At 40.3% G+C, this 23,657-nt stretch overlaps 1 protein-coding gene across 12 annotated transcripts in view; it reads right to left on the bottom strand.

Moving 5' to 3' along the window:
- The window catches only part of CCNB3 (cyclin B3), a 66,148-nt gene that overhangs the window by 31,127 nt on the left and 11,364 nt on the right, over positions 1-23,657 (bottom strand). For 7 of the 12 annotated variants that reach the window (XR_014835403.1, XR_014835404.1, XM_085007925.1 and 4 more), the window contains exons 4-6: positions 20,268-20,389; positions 2,670-5,544; positions 1,306-1,404 (exon numbers count right to left, since the gene is read on the bottom strand). Coding sequence is in view for 8 of the 12 variants with exons in the window: in XM_085007925.1 (XP_084864051.1) it covers positions 1,306-1,404; positions 2,670-5,544; positions 20,268-20,389 (3,096 nt within the window). In the remaining 4 variants the exon portion in view is untranslated. The remainder of the gene's footprint in view (positions 1-1,305; positions 1,405-2,669; positions 5,545-20,267; positions 20,390-23,657) is intronic. The other 5 variants (XR_014835405.1, XR_014835406.1, XM_085007926.1 and 2 more) reach the window with 1 other exon arrangement.

The raw sequence follows: 23,657 nt of genomic DNA, 5'->3' as shown, positions 1-23,657 counted from the left end.
TGCACACCTGGGAACAGAGGTTCACACGTATGACCACCGTTGGGATACCACTGAGATTCTGCCCCTTCTTTGCAATTCAATCTAAAGCATGATGCCATGCTGTGTAGAGGAGGAGTTCTCAAACTTTAACAGGCATACGTGAAAGATACTTGGGGATCTTGAAATTTCATATTCTAATTTAGAAGGTCTTGGGTGAGGCTAGGTTTCTCCCTTTCAAACAAGATCTCAAGTGGAACTGATACTGCTGAGCTAAGGCCTGCAGTGTTAGTAGAGCAAAAGTATCTCTTGCTTCCTCCAAAGTATACTAGAAAATTTAGAGGCTCTGGAGTCAGTTAATCTGTCTCTATGTCTCTAGAGAGGAGATGAGATAGTCACCCTTCCTCTTACCCATGGCCTGCTATAATTCTAATTAGTAGATTATCTAGTTATGTAGTAGATTATCTAGTTATATAGTTAGATTACCTAGTTAGTAGGTTACCTAGTTAGTAGGTTATCTAGTTAGTAGATATGGATATGAATAACTATGTAACTATGTTCCACTGAGAGAAAGAAGAAATTTTGCAATTGATGAACACTAGTAGCACAGGAGACCGGCAGATATCAAAGGAGAAACACGATTTCACCAGGTTGGAGAGCTGGGACAAAGGGTACGGTGTACACATGACAGCAGAAACTTGCACAGAGAAGGGAAAACATCGCTAAGACCAGCCACTTGGAAAGAGATCGTGACCATTTTCGTGTCTGAGATTATCTCCTCAGCAATTAAGAGATGCAGGTTTATAGTCTTCAAGGTAATCAGACTTTAGTTCATATCCCAGATCTCCTACCAAAAATTAGTTGTGACTGAGCAGTTTCCCCCAGCTAGAAAAAGGAGAGACTAATACCTACCATCAGGAAATTATTGGAAGAATTAAACAGGATCGTGTTTATAAATCCCTTAGCACAACTTTTTTTTTTTTTTCTTTTTTGGCTGCCCTGCAGCATATGGAATTCCCAGGCCAGGGATCAGATCCAAGCTGCAGTTGCAACCTAAGCCACAGCTGTGACAGCGGATCCTTAATCCACTGGGCCAGGTCAGGGATCGAACGTGTGTTGCAGCTCTCTCAAGACACTGCCAGTCCCATTGCGTCACAGCGGGAACTCCCACGATGATTAACTCATAGTAAGCTACCAGTGGATGTCAGTTGCTGCTATTATTATTGTCATTATCATTATTACCTCCTCCTTTAAACTTGCATTTGAGGGAAATATGATGAGGAAATAAGAACTAGAAATCATTGCCCCTCTCCCCCACCACCTACACACCTCTCTCTCCTTCATGTAACTGAAGATATCCTTGGCATATATTGAGTTGAAAAATGGATCACTGTGGTCCTTGTCAATATCCTCCAGTGGAGTCAACTGCTTGGAAAGCACCAAAAAGACATATTAGGGGAAATATTCCAAGAAAAGCTTAGGACATTTACATAAAAAATGACTCATTCGCCCCTCTGTCATCTTCTGCTAAGGTTCCTCAAATCTTATACATCCTGGGCCATAACAGAGCACCCCTTGGCCCTATAATTTTCTTTTTTTGTCTTTTTAGGGCCATACCCGTGGCATATGGAGGAGGTTCCCAGGCTAGGGGTCGAATCAGAGCTGTTGCCACCAGCCTACACTGCAGCCACAGCAACACCAGATCCGAGCCGCATCTGTGACCTACACCATATCTCACGGCAACGCCGGATCCTTGACCCACTGAGCAAGGCCAGGGATCGAACCCACAACCTCGTGGTTCCTAGTCGGATTCGTTAACCACTGAGCCACGACGGGAACTCCCGGCCCTATAATCTTCATACTGTCGAGAAATGCTTAGTCCTCCTCCTCATACACACCTGCTCTGCCTTAAGAACAGAGCACTATTTTTAGACGCAAGCTCAAGATTCTCCAAGAAAGAGATTCTTAATTTACTCTTTCAGCTTATGTCACCTGCCTTCTTAGGCCCCTTGTTAGGTCTCAGTGCTTTGATCTGGCCTGATTCATCATCTTATTATTATTTTCCTCCCTTATACACCTTTATCCAGATTGTTTTGCCTACAAGAGGGGTTGCGCACACACACACACACACACACACACACACACACACACACACACACACACACACACACAGAGTATTCTAGACCCTTGAGGGTATTCCTGGAATAAATACTTTTTTTTTTTCTTTTTCTTTGTCTTTTTGCCATTTTTTTGGGGGGGGGGCGCTCCCGTGGCATATGGAGGTTCCCAGGCTAGGAGTCCAATCAGAGCTGTAGCCGCCAGTCTACACCACAGCCACAGCAACTCGGGATCCAAGCCACATCTGCACCCTACACCACAGCTCATGGCAACGCCGGATCCTTCACCCACTGAGCAAGGCCAGGGATTGAACCCACAACCTCATGGTTCCTAGTTGGATTTGTTAACCGCTGAGCCCCGATGGGAACTCCTGGAATAAATACTTTCTAACTGCTCAGGTATATCACTATGCCAACCAGGAAGTCAAGGGATTCTACAAGGCCAATTTGATTTACTGTAGCTTACTATACGCAACCCAATTGCTTAGGAAGGAAACAAAAATCTCGTTGCTAGCAGCCGCTTCCAGGACAACAAAGAATACTTCATCTAATTTAAGAAGAAAGAAAGCAGAATACCTCCTCCTGTGATCTCTTGCCCCGAGATGAGGAAGGTTTATTGGAACTGGATTCACAAGCACTGGACTTGCTTGTGGCACTGAATTTGCCCTCACTTGACATGACAACAGTGCTGCACATGCCTGTTCTAGATTCAGGAGCAGTGGTGGTGGACACATGTGGGCTGCTTTCAACTTGGAGGACCAAGAAATCTTTAAGAAAGGTATCTTCCTTGTGAGTGAGATTCTCTGGCAAGGTCCCTGACTCCTTGCAGGGCAAGTCCTTCTCACTGCTGGGCTTTTCCTGCAAGGCCAAGGGCTCCTTCAGGATAGGCTTCTCCTCCATTGGGAGATTCTCCTGCAAAGCCCAGGGCTCCTTGATGGGGGTCTCCTTTTCACTCCTGGGATTCTCCTGTGTGGCCAAGGACTCTCTCAGGGTGGTCTCTTTTTCAGTGCTGGGCTTCTCCTGCAAGGCCTGCAGCTGCTTCATAAGGGACTCCTCCTCCTCACTGATCATGTTCTTTTGCAAGGCCAACTGTTCTTTCAAGAGGAACACCTCCCCCTGAGCAGTGGGCTTCTTCTTTAAAGATGATTGCCCCACTACGGTCGTTGCTGCCTCAGCAGAGAGTTCTTCATCCAGAGCTAATGGTTTCTTGAAAAGGAATTCCTCTTCAGAGGTGCTATTCTCCTGGAAAGCCAACATCTTCAAGGAATCCTCTTCAGCATCAGTCTTTTGCAAGGCCGAAGACTTACAGAAGAGGGATGCATCTTTGTGGGTAGGTTTAACATGCCATGAAAATGGCTCCTGAAAAGGGAATTCCTCCTCGGCGGTAGGCTTCTCGTCCAAGGTCACTGGTTCCTTAATATATGATTCTTCTTCAGTGGTGATATTCTCCTGCAAGGCCAATGGCTTCTTTGAGAGGGACACCTCTTGCAGAGTGGTGGGCTTCTCTTTCAAGACAGACAGATCCTGGAAGAGGAACTCCTCTTCAGGTGTAGCCTTTTTTTTAAAGGGCAATAGCTTCTTAAAGAGTGACTCCTCTTCGGAGGTGGTCTTCTCTATGATCAATGGCGTCTTCAAGAGGGGTGTCTTCCCCTGACTGATTCGCCTCGTTTTTAAAGATAATGGTGCTGTGGTAAGAACTGCCTCATCAGTTGAAGACTTCTTCCTAAATGACACTGGCTCTGTAATGCAGGAATCTTTACCCTTGCCAATCATATTCTGCAAGTCTGACAGTTCTTGGCAGATGGACATGACCATTTGAGTGGTGCATGTCTTCTTCTTTAAAGATAATGGCTCCTTGGTAGAGACTGCCACATTTGTGGTATGTTTCTTCCCAAAGGATACTGGCTCCATACGAAGTCCATCTTTATTGTAAATATCCTCTTGGAATTCCAATGGCTTCTTCACCAGGGCTACATCCCCCTGAGTGGTGTGCTTCTCTTGCAGTGCAGATGGCTCCTTGAAGAGGGACTCCTCCTCAGTGGTGGGCTTCTTTTTAAAGGATAATGACTCCTTAATGAGTGACTTCTCTCCAGAAGTAGTCTGCAATCCTAGTGACTTGGTCAAGCAGGACACCTTACCCTGAGTGGTACACTTCTTCTTAAAAGGTAACAGCTTCTTGGTGGAGGTTTCCCCCTTCTTATCAAAAGCCAGAGGCTCCTTTAAAGGTGACTCCTCCTCAGCTGGAGTCTTTTGCAAGATCAAGGGCTTCTTCAAGATGGATACCTCCTCCTGAGTAGTGTGATTCTCCTGCAATGCAGAGGGCTCTTGAAAAAGGGACTCCTTGGTGGTAGGCTTCTTCTTAAAGGACAATGGCCCATTAATGAGTGATTTCTCTTCAGAGGTGACCTTCTGCAATGGTAGTGGCTTCTTCAAGTGGTACATCTTCCTCTGAGTGGTACGCTTCTTCTTTAAAGGTAATGTCTTCTTGGAGAGGGCTGCCTCCGTAGTAGTATGCTTCTTCCTAAGGGAAATTGTCTCCATAAGGAATTCATCTTTGCCATCTTTTTTCTTCTGAAATGCCCATGGCTTCTTAAAGAAGGTAACTTCCCCATCTTGCAACACAGATTGCTCCTGGAAGTGGGACTCATCCTTATTGGTGGGCCTCTTTTTAAAGGACAAGGACTCCTTAATTAATGTCTTCTCTTCTGAGGTGGTCTTCTGCAATTCTAATGGCTTCTTCAAGTGGGTCATCTTCCCCTGAGAAGTACACTTTTTCTTTAAAGATAATGATCTCATGGTGAGGGTTGTCTCCTCAGTGGTAGGTTGCTTCTTAAAAGCCAGTGGCTCCTTAAAGAGGGAATCCTCTTCAATGCTGATCTTCTCCTGCAAGGCCAATGATTTCTTCAAAATGGGTACCTGTGGCTCAGTGGTGTGCTTCTCTTGCAATGCAGGTGGCTCCAGGACATGGCATTCCTTTTCAGTGGTAGGCTTTCCCTTAAAAGGCAATACCTCTTTAATGAGTGACTTCTCTTCAGAGGTTGTCTTCTGTAATACTAGTGGATTCTTCAAACAGGACAACTTCCTCTGAGTGGCACACTTTTTCTTTAAAGATAACAGCTTCTGGGTGGGGGTTTCCTCCTCAGTTTTAGGCTTCTTCCAAAAAGTCACTGGCTCTACAACATCACTGTCAGTCTCTTCCTGCAAGGATAGAGGCTTCTCCAAGAAGGACCCCTCTCCTTGATTTGCACATTTCTTTAAAGATAATGACCTCTTGATGAGGGCTGTATCCTCAGTAGTGGGTTCCTCTTTTAAAATAGATGGCTTTTTGAAAAGAAATGCCTCGTCACTAGTGGGTGTTTTGGAGCTGGTAGATATCTCCAGAATGAGTGATTTATCTACATTTGGTACCATGGTGGTTGAGACTACTGCTGGTGAAGGTTCCACCTTATACCTGTAAAGGAAACAATGTCTGAGTATAAGACAAATGTAGTTCCTAGAATCCTCACCTACCATCTCATTTTGTCATTTCACTTACTAAATGTATGGAAAGGAAAGGGCTCCAACCCCAGGAGACAAACTGGAGGGTAAAAATCAATGGGTACCATAGTGAATCAACTAAGTAGTACACTGGATAGTTTCTATGACCTAGGTCCCCACACTTTTCTAAAAATTTTCCCCTGAAATAATGCTATGGTTTCTCATGTGATTCATTACCTTTATTTATATACAAAAGCTTTTATTATAATACTTACCACATTGTATGAGTGATTTGCTAATATATCAGTCTCCTTCACTAGCTGCATTTATTTGTCTTTGTCTGTCAATACCAGGCATCTGGTAAGATTCAGGTTGAAATTAATATTGTTTGAAGGCTTATGAGAGAGGATTATAAGAGAGACTTATAAAAGGCTTAGGAAGGCTTATAAGAGAAAGATAGGCTGGTACTTAATGCTCGTGGTATCTTAATGCTCGTGGTATCACTCTAGGCTATTCACAATATGCTGTCCTAGTGGAGGTAATAAAAAGACCAAAATATGCATTTGTTCACATGTGTCAGATGTAAACTTTTGTTTTGAATGGGACTGTATGCCCAATTACAGTGACTAACCTTGTGTGACCAAATCACTGGATGACTAGAAATCAAAATAAGAAAATGGAGAAGATTAAGGGTAAATACATTCATCAGTCTGAACAAGAGTAAGTATTTCTAAAAGACTAAATATGGTATGGTTCCATATATGAAACATCTAGAAGAGACATATCCATAGAGGTATATCCATAACAGCAAAGGGCTAGACTGGTAGTTGCCTGGAGCTGGGGAGGGGTGGAGAGGAGAGTAGAAAGAGGGACTGAGAAAGATAAGGTACTCTGAGTATGAGTTTCTTTGAGGGGGATTGCTGAAAAAGTACTAAAATTAAATAGTGGTGATGGCTATACAACTCTATAAATCTTAAAAACCCCTGAGGGATTAAGATGATGGAACAGAAGGACTGGAGCTCAACTTCTCTCATAAAAACAACAAAATTACAACCAGATGCTGAGCAACCTTCAACCAAATGGACTGGAAACTTGCAAAAAGATATCCTACTCTAGAAGACAAAGAGGAGGCCACATCAAGAGGCAGAAGGGCTTATTATACAATATAAGAAACCCCATACCTCCCAGGTAGGAAGCCCCACAAACTGGAAAGTAACTGGTTCACAGAGACTCACCTACAGGAGTGAGAGTTCTGAGCCCCACATAAAATCCATACATCTGGGGATCCGGCACTGTGAGAAAGAACCCCTGCATCTGGAACTGAAGGCCAGTGGGACTTATGTGCAGGAGTTCCATGGAAATGGGCGAAATGGAGACCCCATTCTTGAAAGGCACACACAGGCTTAAATGTGCACTGGGTCCCAGGGCAAAGTAAAGGCACCATAGGAATCTGGTCAGACCTGAATGCAGTTCTTGGAGGATCTCCTAGGAAAACAGGGGGTGACTGTGGCTTATTGTGGCAGATGGGCATTGGAGGCAAAGCTCTTGGGAACATTCACCAGCATGCCTTTCTCTGGAGGTGGACATTTTGAGAAAATCTGGCCCCACCCATCAGTGCTGAGAAGCCCCAGGACAAACAATAATTCAGGTGGGATCACAGCCCGACCCATCAGTAAACCCACCAGGCACACAGCCACCTCTAATCTCACCCAGAGACAAAGCCCCCCACCCACCAAAGGGATAGGACTCAGCCCCACCTACCAGTGGGCAGGCACCAGTCCCTCCCATCAGCAAGCCCCTGTACCAACTTCAGCCACAAGGGGGACAGACACCAGAAGGAAGAGAGGCTACAACTCTACTGTCTGCAAAAAGGTCACCACACCAAAAACCTATAAAAATGAAAAGACAGAGAACTATAACTAGGATAAGGGAGAAAGAAAAAACCACAGAAAATCAGCTAAGTGATCTGAAAATTCTCAGCCTCCAGGAAAAAGACTTTAGACTGATGATGTTGAAGATGATGCAAGACATTGGAAATAAACTGGAGGCAAAGATGGATAATTTATAGGAAACACTGAGCAAAGAAATACACGATATAAAACTTAAGCAAGCAGAGATGGAAAATACAATAACTGAAATAAAAAATTCATTAGAAGCAGCCAATAGCAGAATACAGGAAGCAGTAGAACGAATAAGCAAGGTGGAAGACAGATAAGTGGAAATTACGGATGTGGAACAGAAAAGAGAAAAAAGATTGAAAACAAATGAAGAGAGTCTCAGAGAACTCTGGGACAACATTAAATGCAACAACATCTGTATTATAAGGTTGCCAGAAGGAGAAGAGACAGAGAAAGGGACAGAAAAAATATTCAAAGAGATGATACCTGAAAAATTCCCTAACATGGGAAAGGAACCACTCACTCAAATCCAGGAAACTCAACAAGTACCATATAAAATAAGCCCAAGGAGGAACACCCTGAGACACATATTAATCAAACTGACCAAAATGAAAGACAAAGAGAAAACCTTCAAAGCAGCTAGGGAAAAGAAACAAATAACATACAAGGGAACCCCAATAAGGTTATTAGCAGATTTTTCAGCAGAGACTCTGCAGGTCAGAAGGGAGTGGCATGATACACTTAATGTGATGAAAGGAAAAAACCTCCAACCAAGTTTACTTTACCCAGCAAGGTTCTCATTCAGATTTGAAGGAGAAATCAAAAGCTTTACAGATAAGCAAAAGCTAAGAGAATTCAGCAACACTAAACCAGCTTTACAACAAATACTAAAGGAACTTCTCTAGGCAGAAAAGAAAAGGCCACAACCAGAAACAAAAATAGCACAAATGACAAGGCTCACCAGTAAAGGCATATATACAGTAAATACATGAAATCATCCATGCACAATTATGCTGCCAAAATCAGAAATCGTGACAAGAGGAGGGTACAAATGCAGGACACTGGAGATGCACTTGCAATTAAGAGACCAACAACTTAAAACAATCATATATATATATAGACTCCTATATCAAAACTTCACAGCAACTGCAAACCAAAATCTACAACTAATAAACAAAAAAGAAAAAGCAACTCAAATACAACACTAAAGATCGTCATCAAACCACAAGAGGCGAGAACAAGAGAAGAAGGGAAGAAAAAAGAGCAACAAAAATAAATCCAAAAACAGTTAATAAAATGGCAATAAGAACATATATATCAATAATTACCTTAAATATTAATGGACCAAATGCCCCAACCAAAAGACACAGACTGGCTGAATGGATATAAAAACAAGATGCATATATATGCTGTCTTCAGGAGACCCACTTCACTTCTAGGGACACATAGAAACTGAAAGTGAGAGGATGGAAGAAAATATTCCATGCAAATGGGAATCAAAAGAAAGCTGGAGTAGCAATACTCATAACAGACAAAATAGACCTTAAAATGAAGAATATTTTAAGGGACAAGGAAGGACACTACATAATGATCAAAGGATTAATCCAAGAAGAAAATATAACAATTTTAAATATCTATGCACCCAACATAGGTTCACCACAATATATAAGGCAACTGTTTGTTACCCTGTGTAAACAATAACACAATAGTAGTGGGGGATTTTAACACCCCACTTACAGCAATGAAACAGGTCATCCAGACAGAAAATCAATAAGGAAACCCAGGCCCTGAATGAAGCATTAGACTCAATGGACTTAATAGATATTTATACAACATTCCATCCAAAAGCAACAGAATACACATTCTTCTCAAGTGTGCACAGACATTCTCTATGATTGATCACATTCTAGGCTACAAATCAAGCCTTGGTAACTTTGAGAAAATTGAAATCATATCAAGCATCTTTACCAACCACAACTCTATACAACTGGAAATCAACAAGAAAAAAACTGCAAAAAACACAAACACATGGAGACTCAACAACATGCTCCTAAACAAACAATGCATCACTGAAGAAATTAAAGAGGAAATTAAAAAATACCTAGAAGCAAATCACAATAATGATACAACACTCCAAAACCTATGGGATGCAGCAAAAACACATCTAAGAGGAAAGTATATAACAATACAAGCCTACCTCAGGAAACAAGAAAAAGCTCAAATAAACAAGCTAACTTTACATCTAAAGCAGCTCAAGAGAGAAGAACAGACAAGACCTAAAGTTAGTAGAAGGAAAGAAATCATAAGGATCAGAGCAGAAATCGAAGAAACAGAAACAAAGAAAACCATAGAAATGATCAATGAAACGAAAAGCTGATTCTTTGAAAATATCAACAAAATTGATAAACCCTTAACCAGACTTATCAAGAAAAAAAGAGAGAGGACTCAAATCAATAAAATTGGAAATGAAAAAGGAGAAGTAACAACGGACATCACAGAAATACAAAGGACCATAATACCACTATAAGAAAATATGTGCCAATAAAATGGAAAACCTAGAAGAAATGGACAAATTCTTAGAAAAGTACAATCTTCCAAGACTAAACCAAGATGAAATAGAAACGATGAATGGACCAATCACAAGAACTGAAATTGAAACTGTGATTTTCAAACTTCCAACAAACCGAAGTCCAGGACCAGACGGCATCACCAGCGAATTTTATGATTTAGAGAAAGAAGAGCGAACACCTATCCTTCTGAAACTATTCCAAAAAATTGCAGAGGAAGGATCACTCCCAAACTCATTCTATGAGGCCACCATCACCCTGATACCAAAACCAGACAAAGATACCACAAAAAAAGAAAACTACAGGCCAATGAAAAAATCCTCAACAAAATACCAGCAAACCACATCCAACAATCCATTAAAAGGATTGTACATCAGGATCAAGTGGGATTTATCCCAGGGATGCAAGCATTCTTCAATATCTGCAAATCAATCAGTGTGATACATCACATTAACAAACTGAAGAATAAAAACCATATGATCCTCTCAATAGTTGCAGAAAAAGCCTTTGACAAAATCCAACAGCCATTTCTGATAAAAACCCTTCAGAAAGTGGGCATAGAGGGAACCTACCTCAACATAATAAAGGCCATATATGACAAACCCACAGCTAACATCATTCTCAATGGTGAAAAGCTGAAAGAATTCCTGCTGAGATCAGGAACAAGACAAGGATGTCCACTCTCGCCACTACTATTCAACATAGTTCTGGAAGTCCTAGCCACAGCCATCAGAGAAGTAAAAGACATAAAAGGAATCCAAATTAGAAAGGAAGAAGTCAAACTATCGCTATTTGCAGATGACATGATACTATACCTAGAGAATCCTAAAGACTCTACCAGAAAACTGTTAGAGCTCATCCATGAATTTGGCAAAGTCACAGGATACAAAATTAATACACAGAAATTGATGGCATTTCTATATACTAACAACAAAAGATCAGAAAGAGAAATTAGGGAAGCAATCCCATTTACCATTGCATCCAAAAGAATAAAATACCTAGGAGGAAAACTACCTAAAGAGACAAAAGACCTGTATTCTGAAAACTATTTGACACTGATGAAAGAAATCAAAGAGGACACTAATAGATGGAAAGACATACCATGCTCGTAGATTGGAAGAATTATTATCAAAATGACTATACTACCCAAGGCAATCTATAGATTCAATGCAATCCCTATCAAATCACCAAGGACATTTTTCACAGAACTCAAACGAAATATTTTAAAGTTTGTTTGGAAACACAAAAGACCCAGAATAACCAAAGATATCCTGAAAAAGAAAAATAGAGCTGGAGGAATCAGGCTCCTGGACTTCAGACTAAACTACAAAGCAACAATCATCAAAACCATATGGTACTAGCACAAAGACAGAAAGATAGATCCGTGGAACAGGATAGAAAGCCCAGAATTAAAGCCACGCACCTACAGCCAACTAATCTATGACAAAGGAGGCAAGAATATACAATGGAGAAAGGACAGCTTGTTCAATAAGTGGTGCTGGAAAAACTGGACAGCCACATGGAAAAGAATGAAATTAGAACACTCCCTAACACCATACACAAAAAGAAATTCAAAATGGATTAAAGACCTAGATATAAGACCAGATACTCTAAAACTCCTAGAGGAAAACATAGGCCAAACACTCTCTGACATAAACGACAGCAACATCTTCTCAGATCTACCTCTTAGAGTAATGACAGTAAAAACAAAAATAAACAAATGGGACTTAATTAAACTTAAAAGTTTCTGCACAGCAAAGAAAACCCTAAACAAAATGAAAAGACAACCCACAGAATGGGAGAAAATCTTTGCAAATGAATCAACTGACAAGGGATTAATCTCCAAAATTTATAAACACCTTCTGCAGCTCCATACCAAAAAAACAAACAACCTCATCAAAAAATGGACAGAAGATGTAAATAGATAATTCTCCAAAGAAGACATATGGATGGTCAAAAAACACATGAAAAGATGTTCAACATCACTCATTAGTAGAGAAATGCAAATCAAAACCACTCTGAGGTATCACCAGACACCAGCCAGAATGGACATCATCAAAAAGTCTACACACAATAAGTGCTGGAGAGCATGTGGAGAAAAAGGAACCCTATTACACTGTTGGTGGGATTGTAAATTGGTGCAACCACTGTGGAAAACCATATGGAAATTCCTCAGAAAACTAAAAATAGAACTACCATTTGATCCAGCAATCCCACTCCTGGGTATCTATCCAGAGAAAACCATGACTCGCAAAGACAGATGTTCTTCAGTGTTCATTGCAGCACTATTTTCAATAGCCAAGACATGGAAACAAGAACCTAAATGACCATCGACAGAGGACTGGATAAAGAAAATGTGGTATATATACATGATGGAATACTACTCAGCCATTAAAAAGAACGAAATACTGGCATTTTTAGCAATATGGATGGACCTAGAAATGATCATGCTAAGTGAAGTCAGTCAGATAATGAGACACCAACATCAAATGCTATCACTTACATGTGGAATCTAATAAAAGGACACAACGAACTTCTTTGCAGAACAGACACTGACTCACAGACTTTGAAAAATTTATGTTTTCCAAATGAGACAGGCTGGGGTGTAGGGGGATGCACTGAAGGTTTGGGATGGAAATGTTGTAAAATTTGGTTGTGATGACTGTTGTGCACCTATGAATGTAATAAAATTCATTAAGTAATTAAATAAATAAATAAATCCCAATGTTACTATAAGTAAAAATCAAAATATCAGTTATTTTACTGATTTCTTTTTTGGGCTAATATAAGTTTATATATATGAAAACTTTTTGGAGTTCCCGTCGTGGCGCAGTGGTTAACGAATCCAACTAGGAACCATGAGGTTGCGGGTTCGGTCCCTGCCCTTGCTCAGTGGGTTAACGATCCGGCGTTGCCGTGAGCTGTGGTGTGGGTTGCAGATGCAGCTCGGATCCCAAGTTGCTGTGGCTGTGGTGTAGGCCAGCGGCTACAGCTCTGATTAGACCCCTAGCCTGGGAACCTCCATATGCCGCGGAAGCGGCCCAAAGAAATAGCAAAAAAAAAAGACCAAAAAAAAAAAAAAGAAAACTTTTGTAGCATATTTCACTTATGTCTCTCTTCAGATTCCTGTTTAATAATAGGAAATTTTTGTGGATATAATTGAACCTTTGGAATGCAGAAATTAGAGAAAAACACTGTGTTGTCTTTAAAGGATGTGGTTTAATTAAACCTTTTGAAATGAATGAATTTTTAAAAAAAAACACTGAATTGTTCGAGTTTCCTGGTGGTTTAGTGGGTTAAGGACCCAGCATTGTCACTGCTATGACGTAGGTTGGATCCCTGGCCCCAGAATTTCTGCATGCCATGGGCATAGACTACATACATAAACAAATAAAATGAAGTGCCTCAAAAAATTCCATCTGACTAGATGGGGTCCATGTCCCTCCTAATGAGAACTAGAAGTAGTCTTTAGATAGTCTAGTTATGATAAAGAGCAGGCAATCTGGATCTAGACTGCCTGGATCCAAACCCTGGCTCTTCCACTTATTGGCTGGATGACCTTGGGCAAGTTAATATTCTATGTTTCACTTTTTTTTTCACCTGTAAATAATAATAATATTACCTCCTATAGAGGCTACTGTAAATATTTGATTAATATGCATAAAAACACCTAAAACAAATAATTGTTAGAAACAACTGCATACCAATAAATCAGATAATTTAGATAAAGTGGACAAATTCCTATGAATATACAAATGACCTAAAGACTCAAAAAGGAAATAGAAAAAAAAATACAAAAGAAAATAGGAAATCTGGACAGACCTATAAACAAGTAAAGACACTGAATTAATAATCACAAACTATCCACAAAGAAAAATCTAGGCACAGATGTCTTCACTAGTGAATTCTACCAAAAATTTAAACGAGAATTAATACCAATACTTCATGAACTCAGGAAGAGGTAAGAATATGTCCAAAGTTATACTGTGAGACTAATATTTTTCTGATGCCAAAAACAAAGATATCACAAGAAAATCCTAGTCTAATATATTTTACAAATATGGATGCAAAAATCCTCCACAAACCCGGAAATAAACCCTGACACCTATGGTCAATTAATCTTTGACAAGGGAGGCAAGAACATCAAATGGGAAAAAGAAAGTCTATTCAGCAAGCATTGCTGGGAAACCTGGACAGCTGCATGCAAAGCAATGAAACTAGAACACACCCTCACACCATGCACAAAAATAAAATCAAAATGGCTGAAAGACTTAAATATACAACAGGACACCATCAAACTCCTAGAAGAAAACATAGGCAAAACACTCTCGGACATCAACATCATGAATATTTTCTCAGGTCAGTCTCCCAAAGCAATAGAAATTAGAGCAAAAATAAACCCATGGGACCTCATCAAACTGACAAGCTTTTGCACAGCAAAGGAAACCCAAAAGAAAACAAAAAGACAACTTTCAGAATGGGAGAAAACAGTTTCAAATGATGCAACTGACAAGGGCTTAATCTCTAGAATATATAAACAACTTATACAACCCAACAGCAAAAAAGCCAATCAATCAATGGAAAAATGGGCAAAAGACCTGAATAGACATTTCTCCAAGGAAGAGATACAGATGGCCAGCAAACACATGAAAAAATGCTCAACATCATTGATTATAAGAGAAATGCAAATCAAAACTACCATGAGATACCACCTCACACCAGTCAGAATGGCCATCATTCATAAATCCACAAATAACAAGTACTAGAGGGGCTGTGCAGAAAAGGGAACCCTCCTGCACTGTTGGTGGGAATGTCAACTGGTACAGCCACTATGGAGAACAGTTTGGAGATAACTTAGAAATCTATACATAGAACTTCCATATGACCCCGCAATCCCACTCTTGGGCATCTATCCGGACAAAACTCTACTTAAAAGAGACATGTGCACCCGCATGTTCATTGCAGCACTATTCACAATAGCCAGGACATGGAAACAACCCAAATGTCCATCCACAGAGGATTGGATTCAGAAGAGGTGGTATATATACACAATGGAATACAACTCAGCCATTAAAAAGAACGACATAATGCCATTTGCAGCAACATGGATGGAACTGGAGAATCTCATACTGAGTGAAATGAGCCAGAAAGACAAAGACAAATACCATATGATATCACTTATAACTGGAATCTAATATCCAGCACAAATGAACATCTCCTCAGAAAAGAGAATCATGGACTTGGAGAAAAGACTTGTGGCTGCCTGATGGGAGAGGGAGGGAGTGGGAGGGATCGGGAGCTTGGGCTTATCAGACACAACTTAGATTTACAAGGAGATCCTGCTGAGTAGCATTGAGAACTATGTCTAGATACCATGTTGCAACAGAACAAAGGGTGGGGGAAAAACTGTAATTGTAATGTATACATGTAAGGATAAATTGATCCCCTTGCTGTACAGTGGGAAAATTTAAAAAAAAAATCCTCCACAAAATAGTAGCAAACCAAATCCAGAAGCATATTAAAGGATTATAAACCATGACCAAGTAGGATTTATCCAAGGAATGTAAAATTAGTTTAACATCTGAAAATCAGGGAGTTCCCATCATGGTGCAGTGGTTAACAAATCCGACTAGAAACCATGAGGTTGCGGGTTTGGTCCCTGCCCTTGCTCAGTGGGTTAATGATCTGGCGTTGCTGTGAGCTGTGGTGTAGGTTGCAGACGCGGCTCGGATCCTGCGTTGCTGTGGCTCTGGCGTAGGCCGGTGACTACAGCTCCGATTGGACCCCTAGCCTGGGAACCTCCATATGCCGCGGGAGTGGCCCAAGAAATAGCAAAAAGACAAAAAATAAAAAATAAATTTAAAAAAAATAAAAATTTGAAAATCAATTCATATATCATACCACATTAATGAAATAATAAACAAAAGCTAACTGATCATCTTAATAGATCCAGAAATGCCATTTGACAAAATCCAGTACCCTTTCATGATAAAAGCACTCAGCAAAGTAGGACTAGAAAGGAGATTCCTCAACTCTGAAAGAGCATCTATGAAAAACCCAAAGCTAACATCATAGCTAAAAGTAAAAGACTAATGCTTTCCCCTAAGATCAGGGAGAACAAAAGGATGTCCAACTCTTTTTTTTGGGGGGGGAGGGGAACATTTGTCATATGGTAGTGAGTAACTGATTGCTGATGCTTTATTAAAAGAACAGAGAGGTTCGGTTCTAAAATCCAAACTCTTTGCTATGGTCCCTAAGACCCTGGTGATCTTGCTCCTGCCTGCCTCTCCAAATCCATCTCTTAAGAAACATTAGTTCAGGAAATAGGTATTTAGTGTCTATGATTTCCAAAGACTGGGTAATCAGAGTAGGCTTCCTCAATAGAGTGATCAACTTTCCTTGTTTGTCTAGGACTGAAAGAGTTCCTGAGATGCAAAACTTTCATTGTTACATCTGGGCAAGTCCTAGGAAAACCAGAATAAGTTAGTCATCCAACACTTGGAGGGTAAGGATGACCAACTCTTAGTACTTTTATTCAAAATAGAACTAGAGGTTCTTGCCAGAACAATTAGTTAAGAAAATAAAGGCATCCAGATTGAAAAAGAACAAGTAAAACTGTGTCAGCAGATGACATAATCTTACATATAGAAAATCCTAAGGAATCCACATGAACACTATTAGAACTAATAAATAAATTCAGCAAAATTCCATGATTCAAAACCAATATACAAAATCACATGTATTTCTACATCCTTGCAATGAACAATATGAAAATGAAATTATGAAAATGATCCCATTTACAACAGCAACAAGAAGAATAAAATGCTTACAAAAAATTTAACAAAAGAAATGAAAAATTTACACTCTGAAAACTATTGAAAATGTCAAAAGAAATTACACATCTAAATAAATGGAAAGACATCCCATAATTATGGATTGGAAGACTTAGTATTATTAAGATGGTAATACTCCCCAAATTGATTTACAGGTTCAAGGCAACTTCTATAAGAATGCCAACTGGTTTATTAATAGAAATTAACAAGCTCATTCTAAAATTTATGTGGAATCGCAAGGAACCCAGAAGAGCCAAATCAATCTTGAAAAAGAAGAACAAAGATGGAGGAATCATACTTCCCAATTTCAAAACACACCACAGAGCAACAATAATCAAGATAGTATGGTACTGGCATGACGAAAGACATGTAGATCAATGGAATAAAATTGAGAGTTCAGAAATAAACTTGAATTTACAGTCAATTGATTTTCAACAAGAGTGCAAGATTAGTCTCTTCAAAAAAATGGTACTGGAAAAACTGGATATTTACAATGCAAAACAATGAAGTTAGACCCCTAACACACACCAACAACAAAAATTAATTCAAAACAAATCAACAGGAGTTCCTGTTGAGGCTCAGTGGTAACAAAATCAACTAGTATCCATGAGGACACAGGTTTGGTCCCTGGCCTCACTCAGTGGGTTAAGGATTCGGAGTTGCCATGAGCTGGAGTGTAGGTCACAAATGTGGCTCAGATCCTGTGTTGCTATGGCTGTGGTGGAGGCCAGCAGCTGCAGCTCTGATTTGACACTTAGCCTGGAAATTTCCATATACGGCACGTGTGGCCTTAAAAAAACACAAACAAAACAAATCAACAATCTAAGAGCTAAAACTTTAAAACTAGAAAGTCTTAAAAGTAAATGTTCATTGGAGTTCCCATTGTGGCACAGCAGAAACGAATCCAACTAGGAACCATGAGGTTGCAGGTTTGATCCTTGGCCTCGCTCAGTGGGTTGAGGATCTGGCATTACTGTGAGCTGTGGTATAGGTTGCAGACACGGCTCAGATCTGGTGTTGCTGTGGCAGTGGCATAGGCCGGCAGCTACAGCTCAGATTGGACCCCTAGCCTGGGAACTTCCATATGCCGTGGATGCAGCACCAAAAAAGGACAAAAAGACAAAAGACCAAAAAAAAAAAGTAAATGTTCATAACCCTGGATTGGTAATGGTTTCTTAAATATGACACCAAAAGTATAAACAACAAATGAAAAAATAAATTGGATGTCATTAAAATTAAAAATGTTTGTGCTTCAAGGGACATCAAGAATAAAATGAAAAGACAACCCACAGAATGCCTGAAAATATTTGCTAATCATATATCTGATTAGGGACTTGTAACCAGACTATACAAAGAACCCCACCAACTCAATAATGAAAAGATCAATAACCAAGTATTTCAAATGAGCACAGGATCTGAATAGACATTCCTCCAAAGAAGATATGCAAGTGGCTGATAAGCACACGAAAGATGACCAGATCATTAGTCATCAGAGAACTACAAAACTAAACCACAATGAGATACCATCTCACACTCACTAGAATGGCCATTAAGAAGGAAAGAGAAAGAAAGAAAGAAAGAAAGAAAGAAAGAAAGAAAGAAAGAAAGAAAGAAAGAAAGAAAGAAAGAAAGAAAGAAAGAAAGAAAGAAAGAAAGAAAGGAAGGAAGGAAGGAAGGAAGGAAGGAAGGAAGGCAGGCAGGCAGGCAGGCAGGCAGGCAGGCAGGCAGGCAGGCAGGCAGGCAGGCAGGCAGCAAGGATGTGAAAAATTTGACCTCCTCATCCATTGCTAGCAGGAATGTAAGATAGTGCAAACTCTGTAGAATACAGTTTGGCAGTTCCTCAATGAGTCCAACATAGAATCACTGTATGAACAAGCAATTACATTCCTAGTTACATATGAAGAAGAATTAAACACAGGCATTCAAGCAAAAAGTTTTACACAAATGTTCATGGCAGCACTATTCACAATAACCAAAAGGTAGAAATAATTCAAATGTTCATCAAGTGATGAATGGATAAACAAATTACAGTACATCCATACAATGGAATATTATTTGGCAATAAAAAGGAATGAAGAACTGATACCTGCTAAAACATGGGTGAACCTTGAAAACATTAGCTAAGTGACAGAAACCAGACACATAAGACCACACATTGTATAACTCCACTTCTATGAAATGTCCAGAATAGGTAAATCTATAGAGATAGAAACAGGTCTAGGTGGTTGCCTAGAAGTGTGGAAGATGTGAGAATTGAGAGGTGACAGCTAAAGGTACAGGGTTTCTTCTGTGGTTGATGAAAAATGTTCTAAAATTCATTGTGGTAATGGCTGCATAACTCTGAATATACTAAAAACCATTGAACTCTACATTTTAAATGGATGAATTGTATGGGATGTGAATTACATCTCAATAAAATTGTTACCAAAAAAAACCCCACTTAAAATAATGTGTGATTATGGTGAGCTCTCAATAGATACTATTAGTTCTAACACTATTATTGGAACTGTGAACTCTGAACGTTTCCACATTTTGTGAGGATTTCCTTGCTAAAGTCAGAATGATGAAAGACACTCAAAAGAAAATAATGCAGGGAATTAAGATCAAAATATACATGCAAATCCCAGGAATTTCATTTCAGCAAGAAACTGAGTAGGGCTAAATGCTAATCTCTGGGTTTGATTTCTTTATGCTAGGTAATTAGCAAAGTGTCCTGTGGATCTGGCATGTTGATTTTTTGGAGTTCCCTAACCTTCTTCCCTTACCATTTGGAAGCCATGCTTAGCCCTACTATAGTTATCTAGCTAATCTTTTCTATTCTTCCCTAAAGAAGTAATTCTCACTGGAATGAGGAGAGGGTGTAGAAAGATCTCACTCCACTTTCTAACTCTTCTGCCAATAAAAATTTTCCTAGGAGTAAATCCTTTTTCCAATCCTAAATGAAAATACTCACATCTAACCTGCAAAACCTGTGATCGATTCTCTTTAACCACTGGAAAACACCCATTTCTGGCATAAGGAGACAGTAATTTCTCTACAGCAACCAGGAGCAAACCTCCCGGTAAGGCTTCTCATGAGATAAGCAGACTGGCAAGCTATCAGCCAGCTTCTGAGAATACCCTGAAAAGTTAAGTTGCCTCCGCACTCTCAAGTACAGACTAACTCAATCAGGGACTGAATTACTGAAAGAGAAAAGATGACCACAAGATCTTTTGACAAGTTCCCTAGTGACAATAGTTCTTTCAATATGCACATCATGGAGGTAGGGGTTGGGGGAGGTGGAGGGAGGAAGAGAGATACGAAGCCTAGAATTCTTCAGCAGCTCTGCCCAAGAGGGTCAAAAGGATGTCACACCCTGTCCTTTACCTCTAAGACCATGCCATCTGAGTACCCTCTGACCTTTTAATATTCATCTCATTGTTTCCACGGGCAGGTGTGTTCCTGTTTAGCTTCTTGGAAACATCTTTAACGAACTCATTATTGACCTCCTTCTTGGTCGGGGCAGGTTGACTTTGAGAAGCCTGCAAAAAACAAAAAAGGAGGGATTCACGAGAGGGAAGCGAGAAAATGGAGAGACCCTCAAATTACATAATACGTGGCTCTTATAGGAAAGTCCTGACCCACATCCCCACCCTGGACACCTTTTTTGGGTGTTACCAGGAACACCAATCAAATTACCTCTCACCACCAGTATGATACTGGTCTTTATCTTGATGCAAGCTAGCAGTATAGCAGTACTTGGTACCTAGGGGCTAAAGAGCAGCCCTAAGTGATTTCAAGATACATAGGATGTGGTTCGGATCTCCAGGTCAGGCAAACTGGCTGGCAGATTCCCAAAAGATGTTTCGTAAGCACCACATTCCATTTGGCCCCGTTAAGATGTTCAGAGGGGAAAAACAACTATGTGACTGGCTTTGCTGCCTGGGTACACCAAGATGAACTAGGTTTTGGGGGTAGACCTCTAATACAACACTACCCATGATACATGCTATCCCATCTCACCAAGGGGATAGTTATTTAACATGGGGCTCTGTGGAGCGCCACCGCAAACTCGAACCATGACTAATCCTATTTAACAGTAGAAGAGATCATAGGCCTGGGAAGAATGTCAGGAGAAAATCACTTTTAAAGTTACGCTTTCAAAAATGAAACAAATTGGGAAACCCATTGTGGCTCAGGGGCTTAAGAACCCGACATAGCAGAGGATGCAGGTTCAATCCCTGGCTTTGCTCAGTGGGTTAAGTATCTCACGTTGCCACAAGCTGCCGTGTGGCTTACAGAGGCAGCTCAGACCTGGCATGGCTGTGGCTATGGTATAGGCAGACAGCTACAGCTCTGAGGCGCCCCCTAGCCTGGGAACTTCCATATGTTGCCGGTGTGGCCCTAAAAAGAAAAAAATAATAAATAAATGAAATGAAACAAACTGATTCTAATTATATTCCAAATAAATACCATAACCACACTCAAGGGTAAAAGAAAGAAACAGAAGTAAATACAAGAAACAACTAAGCCACATAAACACAGAATATATACATATACCCTCAACACACACATTCTCAGTCAGGATGGGTGTGGGAAGTGCTGAAGAATATGGCAAAGAAATCTGGAACTCTTTTTAGTAGGTTTGTTTCTTATGGTGATGTGGAAGAAGTAATTTTAAAACCCTTTTAGATGTAGTACCAAGGAAATATATTGATGATCATGGGAACCGTGGTTTTCATTGTAGAAGAAACAAGAATATAAGAAAGAATCCTGTGTGCTGGAATGGGAGCTGTGTGGACTCATGACTTCTTAAATAGGTATATGTTTATCTACATCTGAGACTATAGGCACGCATATATTTGTACACATATGCACAGATATGTGTGTATGCATACGTGTAAATATATGCGGGCCTTTCGGAATTCAGCCTAGAGAAAGGGCAGAAAAAGCACACACCCCAATAGCACAGCTAGCACTGAGCTCTTGGTCTCTAATGCCATTCACCACTTAAAGAAACAGGAATTCTTCAGATAAATGATTGACTCCATGGCTGAGATAAAATAGGTACCAGATGGACCTGGAACATCCTGTTATGCTGGAAAGAAAATACTCAAAAAAAATTAAAAGATTATGTCACGAAGTAGTCAGATTACAGGGGACCCTAGAGGCCAAATCTGGGACAATTTGAGCCTGAAAATAATTCAATACAATAATGAACATGAACCACTGAAAAAATAAGAATTCATAGGTCTCTACCAATGCTAAATAAACAGGTAAGGGAGTTCCCTGGAGGCCTAGTGGTTGGGGACGCAGTATTTTCACTGCTGTGACTTGCGTTTGATCCCTGGCCTAGGAACTTCCACATGCCAAGGGCATGGCCAAAAATAAATAGATAAACAAGAAAGAAGGGAAGGCTCTGCTTGTGGTAGAATGCCAGGGTCAGAACGGTAAATGGGAAGCAAGGGCTATAGTTGGAAAAATCTCTATAAAGATTGGGTTAGGCAAAAATCCTCAATGGATGCTAAATCTACGGGACATTTTGAAGAGCAGGTTGTCCCACAGACCATCTATTAGTCGCAAGAGGAAAAAATAAATAAACAGTTATTACATAGTGGAGAAACCAGACAACATTTTGACTGAGGGATCAAAATTAACTTCACCAATGAGGGGCAGAGGGACATCATGTGCCTCCAGATGTGATACTCTAAGAAAGACAGAACACCACCTGCACAGTATTGCAGCCAAGTGTGTATAACATCAATCTAATCACATGGAAACATCAGACAAACACTGGATCCTTAACCTAAAAGGGGGGGGGGGCAGGGCTATATTCTTCAAAAAACATAATTAAAAAAAAAAAAAGGAGTTCCCGTCATGGCTCAGTGGTTAACAAATCCGAATAGGAACCATGAGGTTGCGGGTTCGATCCCTGGCCTCACTCAGTAGTTTAAGGATCCAGCATTGCCCTGAGCTGTGGTGTAGGTTGCAGATGCGGCTTGGATCTGGCGTTGCTGTGGCTGAGGCGTAGGCCAGAGGCTACAGCTCTGATTAGACCCCTAGCCTGGGAACCTCCACATGCCACAGGTGCGGCCCTAGAAGAGACAGAAAGACAAAAAAAAGAAAAGAAAAGAAAACAAAAAACAAAAAACAAAGGCAGGCTTTGGAAATGTTCTAGATATAAAGAAGCTAGAGACATGACAAGTAAACAACCTTAGACTGGATCCTTTACTGGAGGGGAAAAAATGCTTGTAACATTGATTTTACAAGGACAACTGAAAAAAAATTGGCATATGGACAATAGATTACATAAAAACACTGTATCAGTGCAAATGTATGGAGTTGTTGACTGCACTGTGGTTATATAAGACAATTTCTCTGAGGAAATGTACACTGATGTATTTATGGGTAAAGGGCCATAATGTATACAAGCAAATGGAATAAAATGTTAATAATGGGTGAATCTAGGTAAAAGGTATATGTGTGTTCTTTGTACTCTTTTTTTGCTATGTTTTGTTTTTTTAGGGCTGCACCCACAGCATATGGAGGTTCCCAGGCTAGGGGTCCAATCGGAGCTACAGCGGCCTGCCTACACCAGAGCCACAGCAACATCAGATCTGAGCCGTGTCTGTGACCTACACCACAGCTCACGGCAACACCGGATCCCCAACCCACTGAGCGAGGCCAGGGATCAAACCCACAACCTCACGGTTCCTAGTCGGATTCGTTTCTGCTGAGCCATGATGGGAACGCCTGTACTACTTTTTATTTTTGCAGCTTTCTGTAAATTTGAAATCATTTCTAAATGAA

The sequence above is a fragment of the Sus scrofa genome, chromosome X (assembly GCF_054392235.1).
Source record: "Sus scrofa isolate SSC_HxYL_T2T_F1_AM1 chromosome X, Sscrofa_HxYL_maternal_Yorkshire_Landrace_v2.0, whole genome shotgun sequence".
Lineage (NCBI taxonomy): Eukaryota > Metazoa > Chordata > Mammalia > Artiodactyla > Suidae > Sus > Sus scrofa.
This window is presented reverse-complemented; position numbering and strand designations above follow the sequence as displayed.